Below are 24,247 nucleotides of genomic sequence, written 5' to 3'. Positions count from 1 at the left end.
AAATATAATGTGAATTTGCTGCTCAACTCCCCACGCTTCTCTGTTAAACACGATCCCAAATAGTTGCCTCTTATGTTGTTCCATGTTGCAGTATACCTTGTTTGAGGTGACGAAAAAGTAAAAATAAAAAAAAAAAAATCTCAGGTTATGCTGTTTTTATTTTTGTGCAATCATAATTCTGGGAGACTAGATGAGTTTGGTGGTTAAAAAAACAGCTGTCACTGAAAGGATATAAAAAAAAAAAAGATAAGTAATAACGTATTCATTGGTGCTATATCTTATGGCCCTTATCTGATATGCACTTCCTATAAGATATTTACGATAAACCCAATTTCCCATAAACGCTGTATTTAAAGAAAGATCAGAAGCGATCCGTATAGTTGTCATTTTAGTGTTCTACCTGAAAGGCAAACCCGCAGCTGAAAATGATGAGGATGCATGTACTTGCGTGTCTTCTCCTGGCTTTACCAGTGGTCCATGGCCTTAGCCGAGCAGGTGAGAACATTCTCTGGTTATTTTGATAACAAAAAAAAAAAAAAAATTGGGTGCTTATTTAGAATTACACTGAATAAAAAAATACAAACATATCTTTATGATGAACGTGTCTGTCACGGAACAAAAATATCATATTCCAAAAATCACATAAACTGAATAAATTTTCCTTTTTTTTAAATTAAGAAAATCAAATTTTATTTTCAAACTGAAGACAACTCATTCAAACTCCTGAGATCAAAATCAACCTTATAATGGAGACGTTTACTCTTAAAATCACTAAAAGTCATAAGACAATGATTTTCTATATAACAAAATAATCAGTTGATCACATTACGTTATTTTTGGAATATGACAACTTTGTTCTGTGTCGAGTACATAGATTATAAAGATTTTTCTCTATTTTTGTTTTCTTAATTAATTTTAGCTAATTCTAGATAAGTACGAAAATTGGTCTAAATTAGGATGTAATTGTGAGGCAAGGGTTGTGCAATCCTCAACCACACTTCTAAATCTGTCTGAATCCAGTGGCAAGGAGAAATGCTAGACGACTGAAAATAATGCTGAGATAAGCGGAGAGCACATACAGCACCTGGAATTCCGAAATGGTCACCAGGCTCAATTTTGCTTAACTTAAGCGATCTAAAAAGAACCGGTGTAAATGTGATTACATATATATATATATATATATATATATATATATATATATATATACACACACACACACACACACAAAGACATGACAAAACAGAATACACACTAAGGTAGATAATTTTCCTAAAATTATTATATGCTTATATATATTTATTTATTTATATATTCACAGGTAAAAATAGTGTTAAAATAATTTAGAATATTGCATTAAAATTGCATCCAACAACATTGAAGCAAAGGAGCATCAGACCGATCAGAATTTCTGTTAAGACGAATCGTGGGTCAACATGAAAGTGGTCTTAGTCAACGCAAAATAGCAAGAAATCTTTTAATACCCCTTTCTACTGCTAAGAGTGTGATCGTACAATTGACAGGAGAGTACAAAGAGTGCACAAAACCTCATTTAAGTTGCCCCGGGCACTCTGAAAGAACCTTGCGTTTTCGGGCCAGGATCAAAGTGTAGTATCTGTTCTGCAGATACTGCACTTAAGATAATTTGTACCAGTCAATGGAGGGGAAACCCTCTATACTGGGACAATTATTATTTTTGGTAACCAGAGTGCCCCCTTTTTGCCTACTTTTAGGGGAGATGCTTTTTACCCCACATTAAAAATGGCCTTGTGCCTAATTTGCTTTCATGGGGAAGCAAATAAATACCTTAAAGAGGATTCTCGGGACAATGTCTCTGACATTGCAACACAAGCTAGTGTCACTCCCAGAACAGCTGTCAGGTATCTTCACAAGCTGGACTACTACGGTAGAGCTGCAAGAAGGAAACCTCTTCTTCGTCTTGCCAATATCAAGTGAAGAAAAGATTGGGCTCATGAAATGCAGAGATCTATGACCTTTTGAACCAATGTAATTTTCTCTGACGAGTCACAATTTGCATTATTTCCTGACAGTGGCTGAGTATGGGTATGGAGGCTTCCGCAGCAAAAGTTTGACTTCAAAAAACTGCAGCCAACGCTGAAACATGAGTGTTTCTTGGTTATGGTATGAGGTACAATTTGGAGTGATGGTCGCTCAGACCTGGTGGAGTGCGAAGGATGCATCAGTTCTGCTAAATATGTTTCAATATTACATGAAGAACTCCTACCAATTTTCTCAAGTGGTAAAATGAACCAAGTTAACTCCCTATTTATGGAAGATGGAGATCCTTGTCTCTCTTAGGACAACACAACATTGGTTGAGTCAAAGTCAGATTAATAAAATTCCATGGCCAAGTCAGTTTCCGGATATAAACCCAATTGAAAAACTTTAGAGTATATTAGACCAGAACCTTCACAAAAAAGAAAAGGAAGCCATCTTCTAAGCCTGAACTTTAAGCATTATTGCATCAGGCATGACAAGAAATTCCTCAAGATTATATTCGTTAACTGATCAATGCCATGCTGATTTAAAAGCTTTAGACCAAAAATTGGCTGAGTAATTTGGCAGAGACCGCAGAGGTCAATTTTTTTAAAACTTTGACCCTGTAACATTGATTATTTTAGGCTGAAATCGAATTAAAAAGTTTGCTCCATGTCCACGTAACCTACATTTAAAATTTCAAGTGTTTAGACCGCAGATTGGTGTAGGAGTTTGGTAGAGTTTTTAAATGTCAAATCATCAAACTTTAACTCTTTGACAGCCAAATTTCTGGCCGAAAACCGATCAAGAAGATTTTCCCAAATCTCAATACCCCTTTTGTCAAATCTCGAGTCTGTAGATTGAAAAGTGACAGAGTTATTGCATAGGGAAATGTACACAGACAGACAGACAGACAGACACACACATTTTCACTTTAATATATATATATATTCTTAAAAGTGCTTAAATGGTAGCTATAAAAGAATATTATTTATTTATAATTATCAAGCACCTTTAAAAATACTTAAGGATGGCACTGTCTATAAACTAAGAGGCAGTTCAACATTCATGGCTTCCATTGTTCAAACACTCTAGATTATCTAATGTCTACATCCAAATTGTGCGTTTATTCGTTATTAATTCCTTTCATTCTCGTGGCAATTGTTTGGTGGCCTAGAGGTAAAGGCTTAGCAAATGGAGTCAAAGGTGGCTTTGTGGCTGGATTTGAATCTCCCGACTTGCAGTAATTGTCACCTCCTACACTGATGATTTTGTAAGCATGAAACACTAGTGTCTGTAGGTATAAAAAAATAATTATTGTTAAATTATAATATATATGTGTGTGCGTGTGTGTGTGTGTGATGGGACGATTCTAATATTTTTCCCGATTCCGATACAATTACCGATTCTGTGCTAAATTCCTGATTCTGATTCCAATTCTTTAAAAATCTCTAGTTATTTAACTATAAAATTGTTATTTCCTCCAATTTTTTGTAAAAAAAAACAAAACATATTAAATATGCAGATATTTTCCTAAACGTCAAAATACACTTGCGGAGGATGATCTATCGATTTTAACTTTACTCGCAATTTCAAATCAATAAAAATTTATTATTTTATCATTCATTACAAGCAATGGAAGATTTTGGTTTAAACAAAATCAAATAAAAAAAAGACAAAACAATCGTTTTGGCATCGGAAAATAGGCATCAATTTTTCCGATTTCGATAACGATTCCTATACCCCCAAATCTTCTGATTTTTCTGATTCCCGATTCCCATTCCAAATAATCGTCCCAACACTAATATATATATATATATATATATATATATATATATATAGTGCAAAGTTTTGTTGAAAATTCAAAGACTCACGTTTTCTTTTTTATAACCTTCTTTTATTTCCTGGATTTTTCCATTACAGCTGTTTCATTAATGAGTGGCAATTTTACAATTTATGTTTCCGTAAAAATATCCTGTCCCCACCAACTTCTTCAGATGTTTATCCATCAGATTTTTACAACAAATGTTATCTTTTTAACATGCTGGACATTGTATTCGGGTAAAAAGATTTCCACAGCCATGCTTCCTCACTTCCTCCATATATATAATTTTTCAGTCATATTATGTTCACAAAGTTTCTGTTATTGTATGCACTGACATTCAGTCATGATGGGTGATCTTTGAGTAATTTACCTTCAGTGCACTTATACTGCAGTTAAAATTTTTTTTACTATAGCAAAAGATTGCTGAAGAAGACTGGAGAATACAATGGCTGAAACGTTGTGTAGATAGCAACCACCAAAATGTGGACAATGATGAGACTCATGTAAACACTATAAATAATGACATTAATTAATTGATAATAATTAATTGACAATAATTAATTGATAATAATTAATTGATAATAATTAATTGACAATAATTAATTGTAGAAATATCAAATACTTTTTGATAATTTTTTTTTCTTTCTTTACAGATTGTACCAACTTCAATATGAATAATCAAGAAACAAGTAAGTATTTTGTTGAATGTAACACAGTTTTCAACCTGAGAATAACAATTAAACACTTTGTATCTGAAAGGGAAGTAATTCTTCTCACTTTGTTGTCTTGCTTGAGATAATGTGCATTTTGAGAGATCAGAATTTCCAAATTAAAAGATCTCTGATATGTTATATGCAAAATATGTGTAAGATGCTTATGGACGAAAGTAAATATAAATATAGTATATATTATAAATAAATATATTTGTGGTGCAAATGTTGAAAGGAATGACAAGAAGACTTGGAAACTATGAAATGAATAATATATTAACAAATACAGACAAATATGTTATTTGAGTGGGAACTCCGCTCAACTCAAAGACAAGTAACATTACGACTCTCTACCTCTGAGTCTTGGGTTCAGACTGACTGGAAAGCAGAACCTATTTCACGGAAATGATGTCAGGAATAGTCTATCATTAGAATTTGTAAGGGTGCCACCCCAATACTATTAATGAAACAAAATCATGATTTTGGTAACTGGAATTTATGTATTTTTTCTCGTTTTTCCTTTTTTTTTTTTTTTTATATAATATCAACTTGTGTGACTCTGTAATATTTTCCTGTATCTGACAGCTGGCAACATCAGCTATATGCACAATGAAACATGTTTAAGAAAAAAAAGTAAATACAAATATTTGACTATATATTAATGAAAAAAAAATCATGATTTTGGATTGACTTCTTGTAGTAACTGGAATGAAAATTTGTAGCATCTATATATATATATATATATATATATATATATATATATATATATATATATATATATATATATTACTACAAGAAGTCAATACAAAATCATGATTTTTTTTTCATTAATATATAGACAAATATTTATATTTACTTTTTTTTCTTAAACATATATATTTATTTATTTATTTTATAGAAAATTTAGATAAGTCATCAGTATCATCGGTTTTGAACCTGATAATAGGGGGCCATTTTAGATAACCATATCAAGCTCTCTTCAGCCGATACTCATCTGTTTATAACCGTAATTGGAAACATACACATACATTATAAGATCTCGTGCAAATCTCGTTTTTTTGGTTTTTTTAAACAACTTTAAAATTCAAATAATAAAATTTAAAAAATTGTCCGTTTAATATTTTGGACACTTAAGAAAACAAAGGAAGATTAAAAAAAGGGAATGGGAAAAAGAAAAAGAAAGAGAGAAAGTGTATACATTAACTTTTCTGTTATATGTTATTCTAATATATTTGAACTGTCTATTGCCTCACCTATTAAAACTGTTTTTTTTTTTAATCTATTAATTTTAAATCTATTAATTAAAATGTTTTTCTGGTCTTAAACAGAATTGTTTTATCCTAACTCAATTTCTAACTAGTCTAAGGGAGATAACTTTGAAAAGTTTTGAATGGTAATTCAAATTGATAATTATTTTTATTTTATTTTATTCTTCTCCTTATTACGATTTTTTATATTTCTTCACCTGCCTTATTTAATATGGATAAACTGTAAATTTCTTTTAAATAGCTTGAAGAAACTCATCTATCAGATTGGACAAATTTATTAAATTTAATTCAAAATTTTGATATTCACACCAAATTTAAAATTAAAATTAAAACTAACTTTAATTTAAAATCAATTTCAGTATCCAAATTAAATTTTTCTTTAACAATTTATATTAAAATTATATTTAAAAATTTAGATGTAGTCTTTGTTTTTTGGGGAATACTTATATATATATATATATATAATTTGAAGTTTTTAACCTTTAAAACTATACAAAAAATTATATTTTTTATCATTCGTTAGAAAACCATCCAGTCAGTAAATCATTTAATCACCTGCAATCAATATATATATATATATATATATATATATATATATATATATATATATATATTAGTTCACAGAAATATCTCCCACATTTTGACATGCGATCTTCCCAGTTGGCGCTAATGCAGTTTCTGAGCAATGATTAATTTGTATGGATGGAACTGCATGTAGAATTCTTCTGACTGTTCGATCAGACAATCCCAAAGCCGAAGCATGTTTTCAAGCTTAACATGTAGGAGGACTGAGTAACAGAAAGTCTCACAGCTCAAATACTGTCTGGTGTGTGGGTGCTTCGAGACCTCCAGGTAGCTTTAGCTCTGAAATTTGCAACCCATAGCTGTATTGATTTTCTATCTGGAATAGCATCATGCCGTTCTATCTTGTAATGAACTCGGAAAGCTCTCTATGCTGCAGTTACAGATTCGCCGTTCTTCAAAAACATTTCACAGTAAAAGTGTGATGTGCAACAGTCCAAACCATATTGCTTGATGAGGGTACCTGAAAAAAAAAAACGGCAAGTTATTAGCTAAAAGAAAACATCATTGGCACTTTCACAGGTTCATTAGTAACATATAGTTGAAAGTTTAAAATGTGAAAGATATTTCCGCTTCACCCCGTGTGTGTGTATATATATATATATATATATATATATATATATATATATATATATATATATACATACACGTTTTATTTTTTATTACCATATCTTTACACGGCCGTTTTTTTGGCAGTCTGTAGCGTCCTCAGACTTTTACAGAAATGTTCTCTATTTTGGGATGAAAGAGTGGAAGAGTGACTGAGTTGGGTGTTCCCTTATGTTTGAAGGCGGGGGGGGGGGCTATGATTCGGTTTATTTATTTTTAGTTTTTATTTTGTTGTCAACAGCACAAGACATACTTACCAAGAAATCACCTCACCAAAACTTTAACACTAAGACTCGAATTTTAAAGTAAGCCCCCTCCTCCCACTCCCACATATTCCCCTTCCCCTCATGTATCCCTATGCCCTCAGCCACACCAGAAATGAACCTCCCAAACCCTCCCCCACAAGTTCCTTAAACCCCAAAACTAAAACATTATCCACATACCCCTCCCCCACCTTCCCTCCTTGTTCCCTTCCTCTCTTCCTCTTCCGCCCTCCTCGCAATCCCCCCCTGACCTCATTCACTCTTCCACTCTTTCATCCCAAAATAGCTAAAATTTCTGTAAAAGTCTGAGGACACTACAGACGGCCAAAAAAACGGCCATGTAGCCAAAACAATAATGTAACTTAACAGAAAGATAAGGTTATAAAAAATAAAACGCATATTTGCTCTACAACAGTATTGAGCACTTTCTTCAGTTTTTATTAATTATCACCTCCACTATATATATATATATATATATATATATATATATATATATATATATATATATATATATATATATATAAAAAGAAAAGATGAATGTTTTATATGAACACTGTAAATAGTTAGGTGAAAGTAGAGAAAAGTTAGATTTTTTTTTCAAGAGAATGTACAAATTTTTTTGTCAATAGAAAATAAACGGAAAAAATACTCCCATCATTAATTAATTCTGCAAAAAAAAAATAAATAAAATGTTGGTTTAGTGTTTCAACATTTGAACAACGCTCGGCTGAATCTGGTGATTGCCGGTCGAACCCTAAACTAATTGGAATCCGGTGTGGGGAAAGGGGTTAAATTCTGCATGAGTACCATTCTTTTTAATTTTGTCTTTTGTTCAATTTTTTGTGTGGGCTTTTAGCGCTAGCAAACTAACAAATTTAACTGAAATGCAAAAAATCCAACAATTAAATAATTTTAATACGTGCCCAGCTCCAAATACAAATCCTAGTAAATCAAGCCCCCTTAAAGGAAGGACGAAACCAAATTATTGCCAGTATGTTTGGGAAAGGTTCTATAGGTGTATCAGAAAGTGGCCATTAAAAATGATGATCAGAACCTTAATAATTCAACTTACTATTTTTTGAAGCTTATAACTACTTGAAAATATAATTCAAACCCTAATTTTTTTTTCAATTAAAGGAGCAAAGACCAAATTAAAAAAAAATAACATGTTTAATAGCAAATTATGCAATATTTGTTTCTTTAATGCGGTTTTCTTTTTAAAAAAATATAAAGAAAATCAACATATTTTGACTTGCTTATAAATATATGTATATATATATAAATGCCAAAAAATCACTTACCTAAAAAAAATATTATTAAATGGGTAGTTCCATTCTTCATTGTTAAGAATTTATCCATATTTATATTTTAAATTCCATGTATTTTTTAAATAAAAAGATTTTTTAAAGCGAGGGTCCTAGAAAATCGCATTTTTGTAACATGTTTTGCGCAAAGCGTTAAATAGCTGCTGCTGCTAAAATTAAATTTATGAAGTATGGTTTCGTCCAAGGGCATAAATAATGTCTCTTTTTTATTGCGTGTGTTAACCAAAATTAGTATTTTTCATCCTCGGTAGTTAAAAAAAGAAACGCACATTCACTTATAAGTTGTTTCCCTAGAACAAAAAATCTGCTTCATCTATTTTTAAAAAATTCTTTTAATGAAATACACGAGTTTTTGATTGATATATTTTAATATTTCTTCATCGACTAATTTTTTTTTTTAATATCTAAAAAAAGAAACATTCAATGAGATAGAAAAATTTGCCGTACGCGTCTGGTATTTACTTGACGATGTAAGCATAACATGAGCTTTACTTAATTTAAAAAAAAACAAAGAAAAACGTGTTTAAAAAAAAAGAAAGTTTTACACTTTGGACTTTACAGGTAAATTTCCCAAAAAACTATTGTTTTTAGTTTTAAGTTGGAATATTTTCTTTATTGATCTTTTATCTTCAATTTGTGATATATAAAACTTTGACACATAAATTAATTATTAAAATTTTAATAAACATTTCAAAATGGATGTGTGAATTTGAAAAAAAAACCTTTGTCTAAAATATTATATTTGGTTTATTGGAAAGAGCATAAAATTTCACATTGACCCTGAAAATATCGTAAAAATTGAACCAATAGAAAAATTTTGATAGATTTTTAAAGTTTATAAATTGAAAAATATTTAACTCATAAAATTCTATTGATTGTATTACGTAAAAAAATGGCTGCATGAAGGCACGCCGGCATTTTGTAAACACTGTTGTTTTTGTTTTTTTAATAAAAAATAATATTTCTATTATTTTTAAACAACTTTAATAGTTTATTTTGAAAGTATATTCCATATAGAAAATAAACAACTCACTTTAAAATGAGAAAAATTTCTGCTATGGGTGTCAAAAATTCCTCCAAATTTCTGGTACATTTTGAGGTTCTATTCTTTTCTTTCTTTCTTTCAATATTTTAAGCAGATTTGTCACTAAGCTAGCAGATTTGGTGCTTGTATACTTTATTGCGGAAATTGGAGACGCCATTTTTTTTCACGCACTTGTTTTCCAAATCTAGGGGGACGTGTAGTATCTGTTCCGGCAGATACTGCAAGCAAAGACCATATGTGGGGGCGACCCCACATATAAGACCTTGGTCAATGTAGGGGCAACCCTTCATACCAATTGTCACTATCCAGCTCCCCTACCCTACTCCCCGGGGAGTTGGTCCCCATTTCCCCTTCACTCCTCACATTAAAAATCGGCCTTGTGCCTAATTTGCTCGGTGGGGGAGCAAATAAATACCATCTGGCCGAACGATTGCTTCCGGAAAGGGAAAGAATAAATTTACCAAAATTTACCTTTATTACTTCTGGAAACGATGAATTAAACTAAATAAATTTACCAAAATTAACATTTATTATTCCCTTAAACTAAAATTATCATTTATTACTTCCAGAAACTTGGTAAACCGATATTACTGGAGAAAATAAATTTTGACAATTCAAAAAAATATTTAAAATTATTTATTTGTTCGAAAAAAACAAAAAAACAACAACAAAAAAAAACACACACACACACAAACGAAAAAATAAACAAACAAACAAACAAAAAAAAAACTAATAAATGTTTTGGTTTTCAAATGGCGCTCGCCCAGGTTAAACTATTATGAATATGTCATTTCAATTTTCTGTTTTTAATGAAAAAAAAAATTGTTCCATGAAAAACTTTCCCGTTCTCATCAATTAAATCGAAACATTTCCAATTAAACAATTACGGATATATGTTCTCTTTCACTTTCTTTATTTACTTTTAAAGCAACATTGGACTTTTATAAAATAGATTTTTTTTGTTTTGTTTTTGTTTTTTCAAACAAATAAATAATTTTAAACATTTTTTTGAATCGTCAAGATTCATTTTCTCCAGTAATATCGGTTTACCAAAATTAACATTTATTACTCCCTTTATTTTAGTTTAATTTAACGTTTCCGGAAGTAATAAATGTTAATTTTGGTAAATTTATTCTTTCCCTTTCCGGAAGCAATCGTTCGGCCATATAATGATGTCTCCTCTAGATTTGGATAGCAAGTGCGAGAAAAAAAAAAAAAAAAAAAAAAAAAATGGCGTCTCCAATTTCGGCAATAAAGTGTACAAGCACCCCAGATTTTTATGGGTCGCTATTTTTGCCATAAATTGTTAGGTGAAAGTTTTTTTTTTTTCAGGAAAACTTGCACTTTTTTTTTTTTTTAAGAAAGTTGGTAGTAAAAGTTTCTTTTTGAAAACAGAATTTGGTACTCCTTGAGCGTTGAGTTCCATGGCGACCAGCATAAAAAACACGCATCGCTCCCTTTCTGTCGCAAGCGCACGTAACACTTTTTTTAAATTTTTTATTTAACTGACATTGTCATAGTAACTAAATGATTATTTGTCACATTATTTATTTTGAAAAAAGTTTTACTCTTTATGAATATTAAAAGAAAAATTACTAAACATTTATTAATAATGCCTCACTTTTACAGACATTTGTTTTAAAATATATATACACACACATATATATATATATATATATATATATATATATATATATATATATATATATATATATATATATATATATATATATATATAACAATGAGGAATATTTAGTATAAATTTTTATTCATGCAAGTCTGTAATTTGTTGAGTTTAATTAATATCCCCAGGAATTAAAACTGCATTTAATTAATATCCCCAGGAATTAAAACTGCATTTTAAAATTTCTCTCATTATTTTTTTTTTCATAAAATATTAAAAAATTTTTTAGTCTATATACATAAATATTTATTCGCTTCCCACTGGAACAAAGTTTGGCACAAAGTCGTTTTTAATGTGAGAGAATATCCAACTCCCCAGAAAGGAGCATTCTGGATTAGGAGACAAAATTTTAAAAAATGCTTTAGCCCGGAAAGGTCTCCTTTTCACTGATAGAGAACAGAATTTAGTGTAGCTTCAGAACAGATATTACACTCTGATCCCAGCCTGAAGATTATATATACATATACGAGATGCTTTCAATAAGTTGCCAGACTTTTTTGTATGGGCACTTTTATTGATAGTAAACACTTGAAACTCTAATCCCCTCCAAAGTAATCTCCTCCGGCTGTAATGCACTTGTTGTACTGTTCCAACAACTTCTGGAAAACACCATGAAAGTCCTCTAGTGTGAGTGTGTCAATGACCTTCGTCACAGCCTTTTTTCATTTCCTAACTTGTCTCAACCCAGCCTCTAAGGTTTTCCTTGAGATTAGGGAATAATCAAAGTCGCAGGGAGCAAGGCCTGGACAATAGGGAGGGTGAGGAAATACCCGTCTTGGTCAAAGAGCCTGTGACAAGGATGAAGCACCCTTGGGACAAACTTTGTGCAAATCTTCCGCATCTTCAGTTACTTAAAAATAATAATGTGTACAGTTCCCACACTGACATCAAATTGTGTACTTATTGTCTCTATAGACACACCATGGTCCTTATCCATGAAATTCTTTATTTGGCCAATCAACTCTGGTGTTCTGACTTCCTTACTCCTTCCACACCTGTTATCATCCCTCACAGACTCCCTGTCTTCCTTGAATCTCATACCATGCTCAATTCAAGCAAGACGATCTAAAAGCAGTCTGTAGTATTCCATACGTTTCTGTGGCATTTTTCCAAGTTTAAAACAGAATTTTATTGCATATCGTTCTTCTAAAGTAGCCTCATGTCCAGATTGCATTTGTGAAATTCACCAGCTGTGACAATTAAGCTTTAGTAGGGTGTATTCAAATTCCTGCTGTAGCTGTTCATTTGAACCTGGTCAATTATCTCATAACATGTACAGCAATAACATACTGAATTTTTAAGTGTCTAAGACAATTTTAAATGCCTGTACACAAAAGTCTGGAAACATTGAAGGCACCCCATATATATATATATATATATATATATATATATATATATATATAGTGTGTGTGCGTATATATATGTGTGTGTGTGTGTGTGTGTGTATGTAAATATGTGTATGTATGTATGTTTATATATGTATGTATATATATATATATATATAGATATGTATGTATGTATGTATGTATGTATGTGTGTGCATGTCAGGTCATGTCATGTGCTACTGATACCATGTAACCCAGTACTACCTGCCTCATGGTCGGGTCACCGGCGACTAAACTGGTTCCCCCATCAGACTCGTTTGGTGAGGAGGGCGGCTAGTCTCCCTGAAGGATTAAAAACAAGACCTTCCAAAGGGCGAATGAACTCTTTTTCTGGGTCAACGGCCAACTAGCACCGTGTATATTTGTGTGTGTGTATGTGTGTATTGGGGTGGAGAGGGCTCCCGTAAGCCGTGGTGAAGGCAACCTTTCTAGGAGAAGCAAATCTCTGATTTAAAAAAACATAAAGCGGAAGAACATTACCCGCATTAAGCTGGTCTGCAGTTTAATTTGTTGCTGGCTATCTTGCTCTTGCTTGTTGCTGGATCTCAAGATTTTGAACTGAGAGAGAGACTTAGCTGTCGTACAAAGCTAAGACTCTGTAACATCATATTTGTATAGATACTCCCTCAAGCATTTGGACTCATGGATTTTAAATGTCTGAGGGAGTGGCACTCGTCTGACAAGACCTTGCAATCATCATGTGTATTCATGCTGTACATATATGTATATATGTATGTATATATATATACATGTATGTATATATATGTGTATGTATATATATGTATGTATATATATATATATATGTAATTTTGTAATACAAAATTTTATGATAGCAATAAATAGACCATTTTTGTTTTTATTACTAAACATGATGATTTCCCTCTTAGATAAGGTATAAAAAAAGAGTCTTCAATTTAATAGATCCCTCACTATCGGCCAAGCTCCAACCTCTGTCCCATCACTGCAGTGTTGCACCTCTGTGCCAGTTTTACAACTACTTTAATTGAATCTGCTCTGATGAACTCATAGCGCTTGACATTCATACTCCTGACTAACCTGACAAGCTAACTCTAATAATTTCTCCCTTAGACTTTGGAATTTCCTTCCTGTTTGCTGTTTCCCTGATTGTATTCACATGCAGAAGCTTAAATGTTATGCAAATAGACATTTCACTAATCAATTCACCACAAGCACCATACGTCCAAGTAGCAATATGTCTTCTTTTAGATGAAAAGGGGTAAAAAAATCTATATATCTATAAAAGTGAACGTGTCTGTCTGTCTGTGTGTCTGTCTGTCTGTGTACATTTCCCTACGCAATAACTCTGTCAATTTTTAGTCTATAGACTCGAAATTTGAAATACCGAGTACTGAGATTTTGGAAAATCGATGTGATGGGTGTCAGCCAGAAATTTGGCTGTTAAGGGGTCAAATTTCAACGATTTGACCTTTAAGAACTCTACCAAACTCCTCCGACAATTTTGGGTCTAGACACTTGAAATTTTAGATATAGGTTCCTTGAACCTGGATCTAACTTAATAAAGTGATTTGAGCCCGAAACTATAAATTTTAAGGGGTCATAATAGGGGTCAAAGTTTTAAAAAATTAACCATTTTTTTGCTTTTTTTGCACAGCATACACCTCCAAACACCCGAGCAACGCCGGGCACCCCTGCTAGTAAGTCAATAAATAGAAGAATGAAAAGACTATCTATGTATGTGTGTGTGTGTGTGTGTGTGTGTGTGTGTGTGTGTGTGTGTTCGAGAGTTAGGCATTCAAATTCTCTATATGTGTGTCTGTATGTGTATGTGTGTGTTCGACAGTTAGACATTCAAATTCTCTATGTGTGTGTGTGTGTGTGTGTGTGTGTGTGTGTGCGTTTGCGTGTTCGACAGTTAGGCATTCAAATTCTCTATATGTGTGTGTCTGTATGTGTATGTGTGTGTGTGTTCGACAGTTAGGCATTCAAGTTCTCTATATGTGTGTGTGTATGTGTGTGTGTTCGACAGTTAGGCATTCAAATTCTCTATATGTGTGTGTCTCTATGTGTATGTGTGTGTGTGTGTGTGTGTTCGACAGTTAGGCATTCAAATTCTCTATGTGTGTGTGTGTGTATGTGTGTGTGTGTGTGTATGTCTATGTGTGTGTGTGTTTGTGTGTTCGACAGTTAGGCATTCAAATTCTCTATATGTCTGTGTTTGTATGTGTATGTGTGTGTGTGTGTGTGTTCAACAATTAGGCATTCAAGTTCTCTATATGTGTGTGCGTGTGTGTAAATGCTACCGTTTCTTTATCATTGCTGTTTTTCATTATGCCCTCTCCAGTTGCTGTCGGCCCTCGTATGTTCTCAAGAAAACACAATATCTATCTATCTGTTATATATATATTATATGTGTGTGCCTGTCTGAGTTCGTTCCCTATGAATTCTTAAACAGCTGGGCTGATTTTTTAAAAATTTCACACAAATGTATTTATGTGTCTGACAGTGTTCTTAGATAAGATTTGAATAGGAATGTCTTTGATAAGTATCGATAATCAATAATCGAAAAAATCTGATGAAAGAAAGAACAGGCAATTTTGACTAAAGTGAGCATCCTTATACAGCCTGATATCACAAATGCATTTGAGAAGTTTTATCACCGCACAAGCAGAAATGTCCAGCATATAAAGTCGACTGTAGGTTCTTTGGAATGACAGGGGTGCATGCAAAATGAATGTTTCTGTTCAAAGCACAATTGAATCATATTACTTGATTCGTTAAACTTTGATTCAAGCCATTATATAAAAATAATTTTATAAAATCAACAGTAGGTTCTTTACAGTGTAATGTACACTACAATGTATAGTGGACTAAATCACTGAAAGAAGGTATGTGAAGCTTTCTTCCGGAGCATCATGGCGAGTCCACAACTAGAACAGGCAATTAATCGATTTGATTGAAAAATTGGTAATTAGTTCACCGATTTTGATGACAATAAAATATGGAAGTATGAAACATTTATTGATCCTCATTCAATCCCGGACAACATCAGGTCTCTTTGCTAGTGTATATATATATATATATATATAGAGAGAGAGAGAGAGAGATAGATAGATAGATAGATAGATAGATAGAGAGAGAGAGAGAGAGAGAGAGAGAGAGAGAGAGAGAGAGAGACAGTATATAGATTAAGACAAAAAAAAACTTTTCCGATAAATTTTCTTTCTATTTTTCAGGAATACTTGAGCTCCTTTGTACACGTACTGCTGTCATCAATAAGCAGATCGTTTTTGGCCACCCGTCGGACAGCAAAAAGTTCTTGGTATGCTCAGATGTAGGTGTCGGTTGCAGTGGAACATGTGCGAATGGGGCAAGTTTTGATAAAGTTAAAAACACCTGCGGGTCTGCAGCCATCATATGTACCCTACCATCTGGTGCAGATACAAGCATTCCAACCCAGCCCCTGGGCGCCACATTTCAAAATCCCTGCTCAAGCGCCGGATCAAGAACCTGCTTTTTAATTAATCACAGTATGAAGAACAGGTAAATATTCAGTCATTTGATATGTTTTTTGAGCATTTCTTTTTTTAACAATAATCCTATTTCACTACTACTACTACTACTACTACTACTACTACTATTATTATTATTGTAGTAGTAGTAGTAGTAGTAGTAGTAGTAATAATAATAATAAAAAGAGTAAAACCAAATAGCCAAGTAGTCAAGAAGGAAGGAAAGACCGAGGAGTGAGCACTGACCAGACCTCCACTGTATAAGTGAGAAGAGAACTGGGACCATAGGGAGGCTATTGCCACTTAAATTCCAGTAAAGACCAATGGCCACTGCCAACGAGAAATCAATGGCAAACAGCTGTTGCGATAATGCAAATTTATTTGTAAATGTTATTGAAAGAGGTGGAGAGTAATGGAAAATCTGGGGAGACTTGTTGTCACTCAGCTTTCAGGGAACACCACAGGCTGTATTCAATGAGATCTTTGATAACCTGTGTGAAAGCTTGTGAGCCCATAATAAGAATCATGAAATACATTTTTATCTATCTATCTATCTATCTATCTATCTATCTACTATTATATAAAAGGAACTGTGTGTGTGTGTGTGTGTGTGTGTGTGTGTGTGTGTGTGTGTGTGTGTGTGTGAGTTCTCTATGGACTCCGAAAAGGCTGGGTCGATTTTTATATTTTCACTCAAATAAAAAAAAAAAAATAAATAAAAAAGTACTTTATGTATCTGGCAATCTGACAGTGTTCATAGATAGGTTTTATATCGGAATGTCTTGAATGATAAGAGGTGACTCCTTTATAAAAAAAAAAAAAAATTCTTGTTGAGCCGTTCCCTCAAATAATCAAATTATACCTAATCTTCATCTCTAACGATCACTACACTGTTGTACAAGTGAGTACCATACACTAATTAATCTTTATCTTTGAGTGGCCTTTGAGGCTTTGAAAAATGGTGACTCCCTTGTAAAAAAAAAAAAAATTCCGACTATGATCCAAGAATTCCAAATAGTCGACCCTGACTCTAACTTCTTGTTTTAAACTTTTCAGATATTCATCTTGTTTGATCCTATTTTCTTGCCTCCCCACGAGGGGGAAGTTAAACACAAAGTCGATTTTTAATGTGGAGAAAATCCAACTCCCCGAAAGAGAGCACTCTGGAACAAAAAATAAAAAATGCCTCAGTCATAGTAGATCTCCTTCACTAATCGAAGACAGGATAGATTAAGCAGAGCATCAAAATGGATACTCCACTTTGTTTTATAAATTTTATTTCGCAAACAAAGCATTAATAAAACAAAATTAGGCACAAGGCCAATCAAAAAAGTGGGAGAGATGGGTTTAAAAGTGGGAGAGATGGGTTTATGGTCATCGTCACTGTACCTTTGATTTGTCTAAGCTAATTATAAGTTCTCAGTCACCATAATACCACATTCACCATTCACACCAGGGGTCGTCCTACTTAAGATTCCCAAATCAAGTCGCTTTTATTTTTATTTTTTAATGATTATATATATATATATATATATATATATATATATATATATATATATATATATATATATATAAGGGCAAACAGTTAATAAAACATGTTAAAAAACACTTTGAAAAAGAGTTAAAAGCATATTTAATCTGAAAAGGAAACACTTGATTAAAAAAGTTAAAAGCATATTTAATCTGAAAAGGAAACACTTGATTAATCCGCGGAGTTTCGAAGAAATACTTTCCTTCTCATCAGAGCGTAGGAATTAGCAAAATGCGGGATCGGATTTTGCATACAAAAGTATTTGATGAAACTACAAGTAAGTCAAAGATCTTACTTGATAACAAAAAGTGAAGCAGAGCGAATATGGTGAAGAAAAGGGTGATTACACGTGAATGGATAGTCTGGTGAAAGGTAAATTATCCAATGAAGGTAAAATCCAAAAATATAACTCCAAGAAAGTTAATTGAGTTTCCATTTGCACAAGTAAAATCCAAGGAAATCACGTAATTGAAAGATGGTCCAAAATAATCCAAAAGGCCGAAATCCATGGAATAATTCATAAATATGTACAAAGAAAAGAAAAGAGGAAAATTCCAATAATATTAATAAAAGAAAAATTAGATATACTTTTCACACAACTGCCGAGACATTTTATTTTATATATATATATATATATATATATATATATATATATATATATATATATATATATATAGATGCTACCTGCCTCATGGTCGGGTCACCGGCAACTAAACTAGTTCCCCCACCAAACTTGTTTGGTGAGGAGGTTGGCTAGTCTCCCTGAAGGATTAAAAACAAGACCTTCCAAAGGACGAATGAACCCTTTTTCGGGGTCAACAGCCAACTAGCACCGTGTGTGTTTGCGTGTATGTATGTGTGTGTTGGGGTGGAGAGGGCTCCCGTAAGCCGTGGTGAAAGCAAGATTTCTAGGAGAAGCAAATCTCTGATTCAAAAAACCATAAAGCGAGAGACCATTACCCGCATTAAGCTGGTTTGCAGTTTAACTTGTTGTTGTCTTGCTCTTGCTTGTTGCTGGATCTCAACATTTTGAACCGAGAGAGACACTTAGCTGTCGTACAAAGCTAAGGCTCTGTAACATCATCTGTGTATAGATACTCCCTCAGGCATTTCTCTATTAAAATGGTCCTGTGGCGATGGAAGTCATTTTTGGGCTCATGGACTTTTAAGTGTCTGAGGGAGTGGCACTAGTCTGACAAAACGTTGCAATCATCATATATATAGATAGATTATATAATGTTATAAATTGAATTTAAATGAAAAATTCTTAATGCTGCAATATTTTATAAATTATTAAGTTATAAATTTATTATATTTTCTACTAGAATATCTTGTCCTTTTCTTTTCCAGTTTTAACAACTAGCCCTTTACTTTTCCATGTTTAAGCTTAAACATATTACTTTTCATGCTTGCATTTTTCTATTGTAATCCATGACTTTTCCAGGCTTTCAATAAATTCACTTGTTCTTTGTTTAATTTCAGTCTTATTTTTTTGCCCCATAAACATATGTAATAACAATGTACGGCACTCGTCTGCTTCCAATACCCCCCCCCCCAATTATTTCCCTTTCATGCTAACATTCTCTCTGTTCCACTTGTTACTTCACTTTCCGTGACAGAAGTGAATTAGTAGCAACAGTAGTCGCTGGAGCGACGTGGTTTCTATAGAAACCAGCCATAAAAAGCGTTGATTACCTCCTTATATATTTTAACGATTTTGAGCAGCAGAAAATTCATCGTAACTTTTGTTTTACTGAACGAAAATTGAAAAATATTTTCTCACAATATAGCTAAGAAGGTGATCCATAAACTGTAATAATTGTTTGAAATTTGGTCGAAAAATGAGTAAGCAGTGAAGCTTTAAAGCAGTTTTAAATGACTAAAACTGCCACTTAACCATATATTCAAACACTACCTTGTTTGAATTATATATATATATATATATATATATATATATATATATATATATATATTATTTTACAACTTCAACTATTGACTTAATCCATTACAATTGTTTCTGTGGACAGAAAACTTACTGTCTGTTTCATCATATTCAGCTCTACTAACGTATTGAGCAATTTTATCCTATTTTTTACCATTTCTACCTCTGAATATATATATATATATATATATATATATATATATATATATATATATATATATATATATATATATTAAACAATAAAAATAAAAACGATCTTTGTAAAAAATAAAATTTTGGAAAAATCGTTTTTATTAAGTAAAAAATTATTTCATTGGCATGGGATGAGTGGAAAAAATTCCAAAAACAGAAAGTGTTAGTAAGGCCTTCCCTACACTTTGTTCCTAGCTGAAAGACCAGGTTATTTGGTGATTTTTCGGGGATGACTAAATCCGACTCTTACTCCTAGGCTAGACACGGACAAAACGGAAGAAGGAAGTAAGTATTTTGATGGAGTCTCTCTTTAAAAATCTACCAAAAAATCAAGTAATTATCCAATCAATACGAAATTTTCATTGATTATTAAGTAAATAATGAACTTGATAACAGCGTACTTTTTTTTTCATAATCGATATTTTTATATATATTTTTTGCCTACAAAACTCTGCCTTCTTTATTTGTAGTTACAAATATGCTTAGAATAACCAGCCGAAACTGAACAAAATATATTGTATTCTGGGGGAGGGGGAGGATTGTAGATAAAAAAAACCCTCAAAAAACAAAAATAATGTTCATGTATCAGATTTTAAGGTTGAAAATCCAAATTTTGAATGTGTTTAATTTTTCATTTCTTGTGATTTGAAGTGTGGAATTTGCTGAATATGTTAATAATAATTATTCTGTCAGATTATAAAAAAAATATACATATATTTTTATTATTTTTACGAAAAACACTATTTTTAAATCTTTGAAAAATAAATTAATAATTTTCTTTTAGTAAGCCCAATATTGTTAATATACGATTAAATAGGAAATGCTTTGAAGAATCGGTACCGAAAAAGAAAAAATCGATAGATAACTGCGCATTTTGCTAAAAATACGATAATTTCTTTTGGCAACTTGTCATTACATGATATTACCTTACCTATGGAAGACCATAAAAACTACAAACAGTTGTTCGTATTTACAAACAATTGTTATCTCCCCCTTTTCCTTTTTGCCGTGATTTGCGCTTGACTTAGTTTAAAGTGTGGGGGACTTGCATCTACCACACTCTCTCATCCAGAAACATTTGGTCCCGATGGCAAGATAGGCTCAAAACGACCAAGCGTGATACTAGATGTAGGAATTGTCTCCAACACATACAGCGCCTAGCATTCCCAAAATGGTCACCCATCTGGTACTGGCCAGCCTCATCATTGCTTAACTTTCGAGGTTATGTAGGCAACAAATATATATATATATATATACATCGCTAATTAAAAAAGAATTAAACCCTTATAAAGTTTATTCTTCACTTAATTGTCAAAACAAACGTTAAAAATACATGGAAATTTACAGGACTAAATGAACTTATTTAATCCTATGAAGGCTACCATAGTTTCTTTGAAACTATCATTAAATTTTGGATTTTTTAATTTCTGTACCTGAAATCTATAGAGTGAGATAAAAGATGGGATTATTTGAAATTCAGGTACTTATTTTATAATATTTTTGCATATTCTTATAGCAATCATCCTAAATCTTATTTAGACAAAAAAAAAAAAACTAATTGATCTAAAAACCTTTAAAAAATATTTAAATGTGTTATCCATCGAGATAAAAATTGGCGGCCAATGGTGTTTCTTTTGAAATTTTAAAATTCTATTAAAAATAGTAGAAAAAGTTTTATATTATTCTGCTTTTCATATGATACAATTCAGGCTTTTATCTTTCTGGCAAAAAAAAAAAAAAATTGCTGAAGAATAATGGGTTTTAATAGATTTTAATTCGTTTAAAAAACAAACAAAAAAAACTTGGTTTTTTTTCCATTTTTTGGCCGTGCCTACTCCTAGCATTCTTACAAGTTTGGCTTTGATTCCTTCCAAAACAACATTCTACTCCTTCTGACTGTGCAGTTTTAGGAGGGCTACCTTCCCAAGTTTTACTTTCTCTCTTTGAGAAGGAGTTAGTTTATTGCTAATCGCCTGAGGCACTCCTACCGCGGAATTCTTGTGGCGAGGGGGGGGGGGAGATGTTACAACCCAGACCTTTTTTTGCTACTCCTCCTGACTTTGCAACGTTGGTCTTAATCCTAATATTTATTGCTTTGTTCACTTTCTCTTCCACAGATTTATTATTTGCGAGCGCTCTACGACACAAGTACCCATGGTTGGTCAATGTTTAGCTGGATTTGAATTCAACTTTGCCAGCCAAACCTGCATGAAAGTTAAAGAGCAAATTACCACATGTAACAATGGAGTCAACCCATGCAAGCCAATTCCTATCACGGAAAAGGTGATTAGCGCCGACCGTCTCTATTTTGGCTGTTCTGATGACCCCACAAAATTCATCCACTGTGACCGATGGGGTAAGATGACAGTGAAACAATGCAAAAATAAAACTGTCTGGTCGCAAACGGCCCTTGCTTGTGCTTCTGATTAAAAGTGTCACACATGTATTGTTAATATATAAACGTTTTGTCTTTCTTTCTGTTTGTCTGTCTATTTGTTTCATTTGTCTGTCTAAGGTAGTAGTTCCCAAACTTCTCATAGATGGCGACACTGTATTGAGCCCTTTAAATTTCTGCAACACGCCTATCACAAAAATCACATTGACACACCAGTGCTGGATAGGCGACGGACGACGCTGGAAAAAATATCGAACACAGAGACAATATCTTCCGTGCTAACCTGTCCCATTTTCCCCTCTGAGTCTCAACTCTAAACTAAAACTAGGTGCTTGTGCACTTTTGCCACCACACTATTTTGAAATAGTTTTTTTTTTCGGGTTAGATTCAAGCTTCATGATATCTTTATTTTTTATTAAATTGTTAAATTGCACAGAATTTTTTATTAAATGTTAAATTGCACAGAATAGTTACAAAAAACCCTTCCCTCCTCATGTTAAGAATGGCTTTCAAAATAATAACGCTATTATTTTAGCACGGTAACAAAAGTGCACAAGCACCCTAAAACTATCTAAACTATCTCACTACGTCATTAGTACACATGACATTAAGATCACCTGATGCCATCACTAAATCATCTCCATTGTTTGCGTTCTAATATTTCACGCATTCCTGATAGATTTCGACCATAAATATTTTTATTCTGAAAATACCTTTTTCGACTTGATACATATTTTCTTGCATTCTATTTTCTAAACATCAAAAACGATCATAATAATTTTTTCAGGTTACTTGGCATCCTCTGGCAGTGCTCTATACAACACCTGTTCTCATTGGATCACCAAAGTTAAGCAATGTTAAGCCTAATCAGTATCAGATGAGTGACCGTTTGGGAATACCAGGTGCTGTATGTTGGAGGATGTTGACACCTTCTTGAAAGAACTGCAGAAACCTAATGTTTTAGGGAAATGCTTGTAGGCACGCCCTAATTAAATAAGTAATTGTTGAAAAAAGAAGCAAAACCTCTTTTATAAATGAAACAATGGAAGGATTTATTCAAACCAGTAACAGGTTAGAATGTTTAAAGGAATAGAATGTTCGGTTGGGTGGAGTCAAGCATGGGGTTCCCCATGGATTTCGGTCAGTTCCTTCGTGGACATCTGTTGGTTCCCTTGTGGTGTCAATCGGCAGTTATTTCTGGTGAAATCATTGATGCCAGAAGACGAGAGAGAGAGAGAGAGAGAGAGAGAGAGAGAGAGAGAGAGAGAGAGAGAGTGTGTTTGTCTTTGCTGGTGGTTGCTTTCTCTCTGCTCATCGACGCTCATACCACATGGAGTCTAAAATAGTTCCTTATGGAAGAGAAAGAATCCATATGCCCTGCCTGCTGATTGGTCAATGGTGGCTGCTCGGGGGAGGGGTGTGCATTGATTTGCAAGAGAAAATAGTTCGCAATTTGTAACTGTTACATCGTTGTCATCTTCTGTTACAATATTTTTGGACTATAATGGGGGTATGATCCCGCATAGTTGGGAGATTCTATTTATAAACGATGCTACTAGGAGCTGACAAATCAAATTAATTCACATTCTGCTACCAACTAATCAGAAACCAGAATTGCTCCATAAATATTAAACCTATCTGTAGCAATTTTGCATATGTTTTTTCCATTTCAATGTGAGAAGAATCTTTTGCTCTGTGGATTCCAACTCGAGAACTGTCTACTGCAAACCAGTCAACTGCCAGGACTTGTGTAGAACAACGAACCATTGGAAACTGTTCTGTCTACTGCAAACCAGTCACCTCTCAGGACTTGTGTGGAACAACAAACCATCGGAAGCTGTTCTGTCTACTACAAACCAGTCACCTCTCAGGACTTGTGTAGATCAACGAACCATCGGAAACTGTTCTGAAACTAAACATGGCTTACACGGCTAGATCTTCCTTAACCGGGGATATACATGCGAATGGGGACCGCTTGTGAACTTAATATTCCCATGAAACTTCC

The 24,247-nt window shown here is 32.9% G+C and overlaps 1 protein-coding gene across 1 annotated transcript; it reads left to right on the top strand.

The window, feature by feature from the left end:
* Positions 1 to 339: 339 nt before the first annotated feature.
* LOC145248174 (uncharacterized) lies at positions 340 to 22,321 on the top strand. The gene is made up of 4 exons (XM_080110014.1): positions 340 to 495; positions 4,474 to 4,509; positions 15,907 to 16,213; positions 21,965 to 22,321. The coding sequence occupies exons 1-4, from the start codon at positions 426 to 428 to the stop codon at positions 22,275 to 22,277; spliced, it is 726 nt and encodes a 241-aa protein (XP_079966140.1). The 5' UTR covers positions 340 to 425; the 3' UTR covers positions 22,278 to 22,321.
* The last annotated feature ends 1,926 nt before the right edge of the window (positions 22,322 to 24,247 follow it).

The sequence above is a fragment of the Euprymna scolopes genome, chromosome 26, assembly GCF_053919585.1.
Source record: "Euprymna scolopes isolate OS-2025 chromosome 26, ASM5391958v1, whole genome shotgun sequence".
Lineage (NCBI taxonomy): Eukaryota > Metazoa > Mollusca > Cephalopoda > Sepiida > Sepiolidae > Euprymna > Euprymna scolopes.
The sequence above is the reverse complement of the archived record's forward strand: the minus strand, read 5'-3'. Positions and strand labels throughout refer to the sequence as shown.